The 11,486-nt window shown below is 45.7% G+C and overlaps 1 protein-coding gene across 1 annotated transcript in view; it reads left to right on the top strand.

Annotated features, from left to right (window-relative positions):
• ephb3a (eph receptor B3a) overlaps positions 1 to 11,196 on the top strand; it is a gene marked incomplete at its 3' end in the record, with an annotated part of 31,615 nt that extends 20,419 nt beyond the window's left edge. Inside the window, 10 exon segments of the mRNA XM_080543040.1 lie at positions 36 to 160; positions 787 to 943; positions 1,835 to 1,943; positions 2,076 to 2,128; positions 2,750 to 2,872; positions 3,628 to 3,875; positions 6,243 to 6,458; positions 6,818 to 6,967; positions 8,375 to 8,562; positions 11,085 to 11,196. Of these exon segments, the coding sequence (XP_080399166.1) occupies positions 36 to 160; positions 787 to 943; positions 1,835 to 1,943; positions 2,076 to 2,128; positions 2,750 to 2,872; positions 3,628 to 3,875; positions 6,243 to 6,458; positions 6,818 to 6,967; positions 8,375 to 8,562; positions 11,085 to 11,196 (1,481 nt within the window).
• Positions 11,197 to 11,486: the final 290 nt, after the last annotated feature.

The following is an 11,486-nucleotide window of genomic DNA, read 5'->3' as shown; positions in this document are numbered from 1 at the left end:
CATTCATATCCTCCTTTGTTTCTGACCCCTCACAGCCCCCTCTGCGGTGCCCACGGTCCACCTGATGAAGTCCACCTCAGACACGCTGAGTCTGTCCTGGCTGCCTCCTGAGAAGCCCAACGGCGTCATCCTCGACTACGAGATCAAATACTACGAAAGGGTGAGAGGCTCAATCCCGTTTACCAAGCCTCCTTACTACTAGCTATATCGTGACGTTAGAATTATAAGGCTCTATCTCCATTTTTGTTGAAATTGAGTTTTTTACATAATCTGATCCATTAGGTGTTTATTAATGCCTGTGTGGTGTTATTTTTAAAACGTTGACATTTTTTTAGTTAGTAATTAATAAAATACAAAGGTTCCATCTCGCAAAACATAACGGAATGTAAAAACTCTGACGCTCAATATCTCTGAACTGCCCTAAACGGAGATAGAACCTTATCATTCTAAACGGAGATAGAACCTTATCATTCTAAACTCACGATATGTTAATACCATGTTATTACCAGTTAGTCATTACAGCTTTACTACATTGGTGTTACCGGGGGCTCCCCGGGGGGAGGTGTGGGGTCCACCGCTGGGTGCTGGTAGGCAAACTGGTTAGTAGTCGCTCTATGAGTAGAGGGCTGCAAGGGAATTTTCCTGGCTACACAGTGTACAGGTTTTTACTTTTGCCTGCTTGCGGCTCTGTCAGTATGTGAAGCGCATTGAGTTGCATCTTGTAAGAAATGCTCTGCTATACAAATAAAATTTGATTTGATTTGATTTGATTTATGTATTCTTTAGGGCCATGCCATGTCTCACACGGTGACGGCCCAGCACAGCTCAGCCAAGGTGGAGGGTCTGAGGACCGCCACGTCCTACGTGGTCCAGGTCCGGGCCCGCACCGTGGCCGGGTACGGCCGCTACAGCGCACCCATGGACCTCAGTACCAGCCTGCACAGTATGGAACCCCTCTCTCTCTCTCTCTCTCTCTCTTCCTTTACGCTTTATTATACAACAGTTAGTTCCGACCAAGTAATTTGATTGGACAAGAGGCATTCCATGAGTGCTGATATAGTTAAAAGTCCCAGTGCTATTATACTGTATATGTATCACTCCGAAATGACCGTTAATACAAAGTTAGCTAGCCTGCAGATGTTTGTGTTCAGGTTACTAGGCAACAGTCCAGTTGCGGAACTATTTTCTGTTGACGGAGCCAAAATAAATGATTAAATAAACAAACAAATCATAATCTGTTGTCACTTATATGTCAATTACTGTTAACTAACAGTAATTGCTAGTTAACAGTAATTAACTAACAGCCGTGCTGATATTCAGTATAACACACTCCCTCTCGTGTGATATTGCTTAAGTCATGTGTGCCACTATTTTATATCAGTGTTTCAAATAAATGTTATGGTAAATGGACTGCACTTATATATATATATATATATATATATATATATATATATTGCGCCTTTTTTGCTGCTCCAAAGCGCTTTACAACGGCCTCTCAATTCACCCATTCACACACACATTCACATTCACACACCAATGGCGGCCAGCTGCCATGCAAGGCGCTGACCCACCCGCTCACTGGGAGCAATTTTGGGGTTCAGTGTCTTGCCCAAGGACACTTCGACATCGAACCACCGATCTGCCAATCTTGTGATCATTAGACGGCGACTCTACCTCCTGCGCCACAGCCGCCCCCAATGGTCAATTTCATTGTAACTAAAAGAATGAAAGAGGAGCTATTTTTTATGCATCATACCAACGACTTGTCATTAGTTGTTTCTTTAGGATTTTTTTTTTATTGTTTGTTCTGTTTGGTCCATGTCTCCCACCGTAGGTGACCCCCAGAAGTCTGTGCAGGACCAGCTGCCTCTGATCGTGGGCTCTGCGTCCGCTGGTCTGGTTGTCATCGTTGCTCTGGTTGTCATTGCTGTGGTCTGTCTCAGGTATCTAATCTGATTTAATTCTCCTTACTTACATACTGTAGTATTGTAGTCTGTATATAGAGGTGCCAAGCCTTAGGATATTGATCATGTGAATGAGATTGTGTGTTCGTTGTGTCTGGCTCTTGTTTTCAGGAAGCAACGCAGTGGTTCTGAGCTGGAGTACACAGAGAAGCTACAACAATATGGTGAGTTCTGGAGGATATGCTTGTGTGTGTGTGTGTGTGTGTGTGTGTGTGTGCGTGTGTGTGTGTGTTTGTGTGTGTCTGTGTCTGTGTCTGTGTCTGTGTCTCTGTGTGTGTGTGTGTGTGTGTGTGTGTGTGTGTGTGTGTGTGCTTGTGTGTGTGCGTGTGTGTTCGCGTGCATGTGTGTGTATGACTGTGTGTGTGTGTGTGTGTGTGTGTGCGTGCGTGCGTGTGTGTGTGTTAGTGATGTGATTCTGTGGTCTTTCTGTTCGAGCCGGAATAGTTAACCCACCTGATTTAATCAATTATCCAATCACCTGACTGAGGCAGGAAACTGCATTTGCTCAATGAAAGCTGTGATTAGATAGATCAGGTGGTTTATGAACCCCACTGTGCTGCGGACTGAGACACTCTTCAAGAGCCACAGAGCTGTGTGTGATCCATACACTAATACACTGCTCATGCGTAAAATGTGATTTCATTTTATAAACTGTTCATTCATTAACATTGCTGCATTGGCACATTAAATAAAAACTGCTAGTGTGATGCTGCATAACATATTTAAAAATGTGTAATGCAAGACTAAAACATTTGATTGTAATCTTTCCTGTCTTTCCATGTCAGTTTCCCCTGGGGTGAAAGTATACATCGACCCTTTCACTTACGAGGACCCCAATGAAGCCGTCCACGAGTTTGCCAAAGAAATTGACATTTCCTGTGTGAAGATTGAGGAGGTCATTGGTGCAGGTAACTAACAGAGAATCCTCTGGAAATGGGGGTGAGGGAGGGTGTGTGTGGGGGAGGGGTAGCTCCGTTTAGGGTAGTTCAGAGATATTGAGCGTCAACGTTTTTACATTCCATTATGTTTTGTGAGATTGTATTTTATGAATTACTAACTCAAAAATGTCAACATTTTAAAAAATAACACCACACAGGCATTAATAAACACCCAATGGATCAGATTATGGAAAAAAAACTCGATTTTGACAAAAATTGAGATAGAACCTAACGTCACGAAGTCTTTCTTCTCCAGAAGCATGTTGCGTCTGAACTTCACCTTGTATGACGATCTGCTCCTCCTCGTCTGCCTCTCCCTTCTCTCGTTCGGTCTCCGTCTCTCTTTGTCTCTCTCTATGTACACACACTCTTCCTCAGGCCCCAAACCCAGAACCCTGAAGTTCCCCGTTCCCTCACTCTTCCTCCACCGCCCCCCCCAGGCTCCACGCACAGACCCCCTCTCTCCCCAGCCTTAGACCCTTGAGCTGCCCTGCCTCTCTCTGTTTTCCTTCCCCCCTCACTCTCTCACTCTCACAATTCAACCATATCCCTCACTCCCACCCAATAACTTTCACTTCCTAATTCCTAAATGTTTCTCCCTTGGTTCAAACCAGTAATGTTCCTTCTCCCTCATCCCCCTCCCTCCTTCCTCCCTTCCTTCACTCCCCCACCCCCCCACCCTTGTTCACCCCCCCCCCCCCACCCCCCATTTTCCCACCCCCCAGGCGAGTTTGGGGAAGTGTGTCGTGGGCGTCTGAAGCAGCAGGGTCGCAGGGAGGTGGTGGTGGCCATCAAGACGCTGAAGGCGGGCTACACGGAGCGCCAGCGGCGGGACTTCCTGGCGGAGGCGAGCATCATGGGCCAGTTCGACCACCCCAACGTGATCCGCATGGAGGGCGTGCTGACGCGCAGCTGCCCGGTGCTCATCATCACTGAGTTCATGGAGAACGGAGCGCTGGACTCCTTCCTCAGGGTGAGAGAGATGAGACGCCGGTCCTGAAAGGAGGGGTGGCACAATCATACACAACACCTCACATCGATACGGACACAGTGACCCATCTCTTCAGGTTACACCTTAACTGCTCCTCCTGAGACATCTTCTGCCCCTCAGCACTGCGTCTCCTAAAGACACACGCTTTCCCCTCTACTGTGTCTCTAAACACTTCTATTGCCCAATTGTACTGTTTCTCTGTTTCTCCAGTGTAAAAAAAAAAAAATAAATAAAAAGTTTAGAAGAAGGTTTTTCCTTCTATCAATGGCCTGAGCTGGATTACTCTTCCTGCTACGACTGGTGGATTGATGATTCACTTGCTTAGTCAAATGTATTGATTGTAAGTCGCTTTGGAATAAGGCGTCTGCTAAATGCCAAAAATGTAAATGTAAAACAGTGTTGAGCGGCTTGTAATCAGTCTGGAATCAGTCTGCTATACAAACGCAAAGTGCAGTAACTGACCAAATGATGAAACTGAGAAGAAGATTATAACCATGTACGTAGTTAGACAGTACACTCCCGGTGGTCTACCACATCTCCAATAATCTGCAAACAACGTGTTCGGTTAGACAATTGAAAAAGAACGTACAGCTTTTTTTTTCTCCGTTATTTTCCAGTTGAAACATTTCTGCACATTGGCTTTGTAGGGTCACAGTGTACAGTGCAGTATGAAGGTCACATGGACAATCATACATACACAAATACTCGGAGGAAAATCAGCCATTCAGAACATATAATATAACTGAGAGAGTGCTGCATGTAAAGACATGGCATTGTGCCTGCTGTGTGCCATGAGAAACTCCTGGCGAGCTCCTCGAAGCAACGCTGCATTGTGGTTCCTACAGTGTTACCGACCGTAGGTCCTCGTACAGTAGATATGTCTCCTTTTAATAATAACACAGCTCCTCCAGGCCAGATCCAACCATCCGATGCATAGTTGATCAAGACGAACACAGTTCCTAGGATAACGATGCGCCTTGGGACTTACGCCTGCTGAATGGGCCCAGCACATTGTCCATCCATAGTCTTCGTCCCGCATCGCCTCGTCTCATCTCGTAGTCATCCCTTATGACTCAAGTCTCGGCCTCTCACTCCCTTCTCAGTCATCTGGCACAACCGACAAAATCGCAACACCGTGGCCTGTTCTTCCCCTAGTGTCATGACCCCTGACTCACAGAGACATAGCCATGCCATCTAATGATCTCCCATAGAACAACTCTACACTGCTACACAATGCTACACACACCACCTCCCAGCCCTGGGACGGAGCTAGTTAGCCAGTAGAGGCCTAGTAGTCATGGCCTGTTTTGAATCATGTTGTTTCTATATTCATCCAGACTTGTTCTTGTCAGACCGACCGCATTCGAAGGGGAACAAAAACACAAAGTGGCTTGTTTATGTTTTTGCATAATATTATGTATACTTTTCGGTTTTTTACCTCTTCAGATTTATGAGGAAAGGCCAGGGAGGGACTGATAATGTACTCAAGCTGTGTTAGGGGCTTTCTCTTCTGATTGGTTGATTCCATCATTGCGATGTCCTGATGTCTGAATGGATCACAAATACCTCTGGGTGTATTCTGCTGTCATCCAATGAATGGAGGGTCCATGTCTTGTTGAGACTAATTCTGTTAGTTGACAAGTCGTGACGTTAGAATTATACGGTTCGATCTCCATTTTTGTCTTTTTTTTTTTTTTTTTTTACATAATCTGATCCATTAGGTGTTTATTAATGCCTGTGTGGTGTTATTTTTAAAATGTTTACATTTTTTAGTTAGTAATTCATAAAATACAAAGGTTCCATCTCACAAAACATAATGGAATGTAAAAACTTTGACGCTCAATATCTCTGAACTGCCCTAAACGGAGATACCGTAGAACCTTATCATTCTAAGCTCACGAAGTATGTCCGTTCTCAGAACATCTGTAGTGACAGCGTATCTGAAACGTACCTCCATCATGCTTGTAGCTCTTGATAAGTGTGTGCCGAGGTGGAACATATGTCTTCTAATTACTCAGCTCATTGGGCGAGGTTAGACAGCATAAACAGGTCAGCTACTGTAGACTGACCGAAATAGTTGTGATTTTAACAGTTATGTTTATTTACACTGTCTTCACCTCTGTCTTCCTCCCCTTCGTCCTCCCTCTCTGTCCTCCTTTTCTCTCTGTCCCTCTTTTGCTGCCTCCTCAACCCCTCTCTCCTCCTACCTACCTTCCTCCTTTATTCCTCTTCTCTCTTCTCTCGCCCTCTCCATTCCCACTCTTTACCCACCACCCTCCCTCTCTCTCCCTACCCTCTCTCATCTCCTTGACCCCCCCTGTGTCTGTCTGCCTCTCTCCACCCCCTCAGCTGAATGATGGGCGGTTCACAGTGACCCAGCTCGTGGGCATGCTGAGGGGCATCGCCGCGGGGATGAAGTACCTCTCAGACATGAACTACGTCCACCGCGACCTCGCCGCGCGCAACATCCTGGTCAACAGCAACCTGGTCTGCAAGGTGTCCGACTTTGGCCTCTCACGCTTCCTGGACGATAGCTCTGCTGACCCCACCTACACCAGCTCACTGGTGAGTGCAGTTTCCATGGGGGTGTGGGTTTGTGTTTTATAGTGTGTTGTTTGTGTGTCTGTATTTCATAGTGTGTGTTTCATAGTGTGTGTGTCTGTGTGTGTCTGTGTGCATGCATCTATTTGTGACTGTCTTTGAGAGAATACGGCATCTCTCTCTCTGCCTCCCTTCCCTCTCTCTCTGTCTCTCTCTCCCCCCCCCCCTCCCTCCCACTCACTCTCTTCTCTCTCCCTCTCTCTCTCTGCCCCCTCCCTCCCTGTCTCCCGCCCCCCTCCCCCCACTGTGTGTGTGTTGATAATGGCTCTCCAGCCCAGCGTGTGTTGGTGTATCAATAAGCCCCTCCCCCCGTGTCTCTGCAGGGAGGCAAGATCCCCATCCGCTGGACGGCCCCGGAGGCCATCGCCTTCAGGAAGTTCACCTCGGCGAGCGACGTGTGGAGCTACGGCATCGTCATGTGGGAGGTGGTGTCCTACGGGGAGAGGCCCTACTGGGACATGAGCAACCAGGACGTGAGTTAGTCCACAGCTTTGTCAATTATTTATTACAAAACAGTACACATGAAAAACTCACAATTAAAACACTAAACAAAATAAGTTTCTGTCCTGACTTTTGTTTTCTTTATCTTACCCCCCCCACTATAAACACATAAGTAAACCCCCCCCCCCCCCCCCCCCATGGCGATAACATCCCTTCCACCCCCCCCAATAGTTCTTCATTACACTATTGGGTATATCATAAAATCATAATAGTACAACAAATACAGGTCACATTCACATACAACACAGCCTACAAACACAGTCACTCCATCAACTCTTTTATCTTTTGTATTGCAGAGGTCCATGTTTGAATTGTCCTTTCTTTAGCTCCATGTATTCTGGCTATAGATTGTTCCATGTAGAGTATGTCCAGGAAAGACAGCAGCCAGGATGTGAGTTAGTCCCCAGCTTTCATCACACCTGACAGCCCCACGCTCCTCCTATTTATTAATTTCTGAAGGGCTATCCAGAGTTTTATGAGAGCAGAGCTCCAACGAGCACCTTGAGACTTTGAGTTATGGCTGTGCTGCTACCTTTATCTGCACTGTGCAGATGTGCTAGTGTTCTAGTTTTACCTCCTCCATACACACACACGCACACACGCACACACACGCACATACACACACATGCGCACACACACACACACACACACACACACACACACACACACACACACACACACACACACAGATTACATCCCTACTAACCCTGGACTGTCTCTACTCGTATCTCCAGCTTATTTTATTATCCTCAAGGGATCATTTGTTTTGTTGCAAATAGTCCAAATATATCTGCACAACATATGGATATAAATGGAAGTATTGCATGGAGAACGCAAACATAATCAATTAGCACAAAGTATAGTACCGTAAACCACTCAGAGACTCACCCTCACTCCTCACTTTTAAATCCCACCTCAAAACCTACCTGTTCTCCCATGCTTACAGCCTCCCCTGAGCCTCGGAAAAGCGCTATATACATTTAATGAATTATTAATTATTATTATTATTAAAGAAGAGTACAGCTTCTCCCCCCTCTCTATATCGCCTCTCCAATGTCTCTTCTGTAAGTTATACTCAACGCAATTCATCACGTTGCTGCTACTGTAATGTGTACAATGTTTTTCACATGTACAATGTAAAACAACATCATCTCTCTCCTCGTGACATTAGAATTATAAGGTTCAATCTTTTTTTTTTACATAATCTGATCCATTAGGCGTTTATTAATGCCTGTGTGGTGTTGTTTTTAAAATGTTGACATTTTTTAGTTAGTAATTAATAAAATATTAAGGTTCCATCTCACAAAACATAATGGAATGTAAAAACTTTGACGCTAACTAAACTCACGTCCTGTTAACCCCTTAATCCCTGTGTGTAGGTGATGACAGCGGTGGAGCAGGACTACCGGCTGCCTCCGCCCATGGACTGCCCGCTGCACCAGCTCATGCTGGAGTGCTGGGTGAAGGAGAGGAACCTGAGGCCCAAGTTCTGCCGCATCGTCAGCACCCTGGACAAGCTGCTCCGCAACGCTGCCAGTCTCAAGGTGGTCACCAGCAACTACTCGGGGTGAGTGGAGTGGAACTTGAACGAGCTTGTGATTTTAATAGTTGTTTATGTTTATTTACACTGTCTTCACCTCTTTCTTCCTCCCCTTCGTCCTCCCTCTCTGTCCTTTTCTCTCTGTCCCTCTTTTGCTGCCTCAACCCCTCTCCTCCTACCTACCTTCCTCCTTTATTCCTCTTCTCTCTCGGCCCTCTCCATTCCCACTCTTTACCCACCACCCTCTCTCTCCCTACCCTCCCTAGCTTAATCCTGAGGAACTAGATTGTTTTGCATTACATTCAGCTACACAACAAAACACAACACTGAAGCAGAAAGGCACCGCTTGTTGGTGTTTTTTGGGCATCAACTCAGTCGTGACCTAAGGGCATGTCTGTCTGTCCCTTTCTCTCTGCCCTCAGGGTGAAATGAGCAACACATTGATATGATTGGCTGAAGTGAACGGCATGTAAAGTAAAACTGGCCAGAATCTATAAATGGAAGCATCAAACCTTCACTTTCGTGTTTCGGTTTGAAGGGTCGGTTGTTCACACTTATGCAAATGTTGAGTTACATAATCGTTTTGGCCTCCACTCCACTCCACACACGATAGCAGCAGTGGTGTGTTTGGCTTAAGCCTCTACAGTCATGTATAATGCACCGAATGCATCAACTCAAGCATATGGCATGCCGCTCGCTTCGCACTACTTCCACATTTTCCACTCCAAAAAAACAGGAAAAAAAGCAACATTTTTCTGTCCTTAGCACAGCTAGCTCCTTTGGCTCCACAGTTTCACAGTTTCACTGTTACAGTATTACAGTATAGCCCCCAAGGGCAATTCCTATGCCAGGATTTGGGGCTCAGCGAAGCTAATTGTGTATGGAAACGTAATGGCTGACCTAGGTTTAATTCCCTGTGCTCTTGGCTGGCTTCTGAATGTAGGTGATAGGACAGACAGCGGCAGGGGCCGCTGATGTGTAAAGCGCGGAGGTGATGGAGTGTGAGTAATAAGGGAGATTGAGGAGAAGCTAAAAGAGAGGAATGTGTTTAATTAGGTTGCTAATGAGGTTTTTAATGCGCCGAGGGAGGCCGACGCCTATTGCTGTGATGGGTGAATAGGGGGGGATGTGCGTGTGTGTGTGTGTGTGCGTGTGAACGTGTTATGATATGTGTCGCTGTATGCGGATGGCATACTGATGATTAATTTATGGCCTCATCCGCATGCGACAGCTTAGAGAGAGAGAGAGAGAGAGAGAGAGAGAGAGAGAGAGAGAGAGAGAGAGAGAGAGAGAGAGAGAGAGAGAGAGAGAGAGAGAGAGAGAGAGAGAGAGAGAGAGAGAGAGAGAGAGAGAGAGAGAGAGAGAGAGAGAGAGAGAGAGAGAGAGAGAGAGAGAGAGAGAGAGAGAGAGAGAGAGAGAGAGAGAGAGAGAGAGAGAGAGAGAGAGAGCGGGGAGAGATGTTGTCATGGCATGATTTAGTGTGTGTCTTCAGAGTAGACAGCTGTGTTTGCGTGTGCAGGGCTGGTGTTAGCGTGTGTCAGTGGCCCTCACCTGCCATTTGCTCGCTCAATGATGTCGCTAAAGATAATGGGGGTATAGAAGGATATGAGATGCCTGAGTATCTGTTGTATATCTTCGGTGGAGAGGGGGGCCGTTCGGGGGGGGGAGAACAAAGGACAGTCACATACTGTAGCGTCCTCGGCGAGATGGCCGAGATACTCGACTTTTATTAAAACCGCAACATGATAAATTGATCCTGCTCAGAGGTTGAATTGGATTTTGTAAGTACCGGTAGTGGAGTGGTGCCCAAAATTGGTTGCTTCTCTCCATGATCATTATCAATAAATGTGATTCATTATCGTTGTGTGCTGTCTGCAACCCTAATGTGGGAGACAACGACATCATACAGTTTCCTCCTAGAGACCCACAATGTGTGCAGGGTTTTGTTCTAGCCCACGACTAACACACCTGATTTATCAATGGTAATCAATCAATTGTAATCAATGGTGTTAAATTGTGACATTTGATTTAATTTGATTTATTAGCATCCCCATTAGCTGATGCAAAGCATCATCAGCTACTCTTCCTGGGGTCCGTCCACACATAGGCCACATAGTTGTTATATTAGCCCTATTATATTCAGACAATTGATCAAAAACCATAACTGACTAAACCTGAATGTTTCTATACAACCTGGCTTCCATTTTTGACTTATTCTGAACGTCCCACCCTGTAAAGCCTTTTTTTCTTTTTCTTTTTTCCCATCCTGCAACTTCCCATTTCTGCCACCCTGTGCCTATAGTCGTATGTCTCTGGATGTGATGTGAGATTATTCTGATGTGATGTGAGATTTGTATTATATGATTCTTGTTATTTTGTAGTATTTTATGTTTGTGATTTGCAATTCAAATGTTGTATAATATGTGTGTTTTTGCTGATTGGTGTGCTTTTGTTGATTGTTCTAAAATAAGAAAATGCCAATAAATGTAATTTCAAAAAAACCAAAACATAACTGACTGACCTTTGACCTTTGACCTTTCTGTTGCCAGGGACCTGTTACGGATCGGGGGGACGCTGCCCGGTCATCACAGGAAGAGTCTGGACAGTAACCAGGAAGTAGTCAGACAGCAGATGAGCCAGACCCTCCCCATCAGAGTGTGACTCTGTCAGCCCCATCAGCCACCCCAGAGAGAAACCAGAGGCTTCATGGGGAAAAACTACAAACTACAAACTACAACCCCCAGAAAAGCAGCTGCTGTACCTTAGACCTCTACTGGCAGAGGAGCCAAATGAAAGACAAAGACAAATGGAAACATGGGAAAAGGAAATCTTTACTTTGGAAAAATCTCTTTTTGGAGAACTTTGGAGGACAAGCGTATGGAGAACTGGCGAACTGATGACAGAGGACCCGCCACCAGTGATGTGTGTTCGCCTGTCGACAGTTGACAGTT

The sequence above is a fragment of the Nansenia antarctica genome (assembly GCF_963989245.1).
Source record: "Nansenia antarctica genome assembly, chromosome: 12".
NCBI classification, from domain to species: domain Eukaryota; kingdom Metazoa; phylum Chordata; class Actinopteri; order Argentiniformes; family Microstomatidae; genus Nansenia; species Nansenia antarctica.
This window is presented reverse-complemented; position numbering and strand designations above follow the sequence as displayed.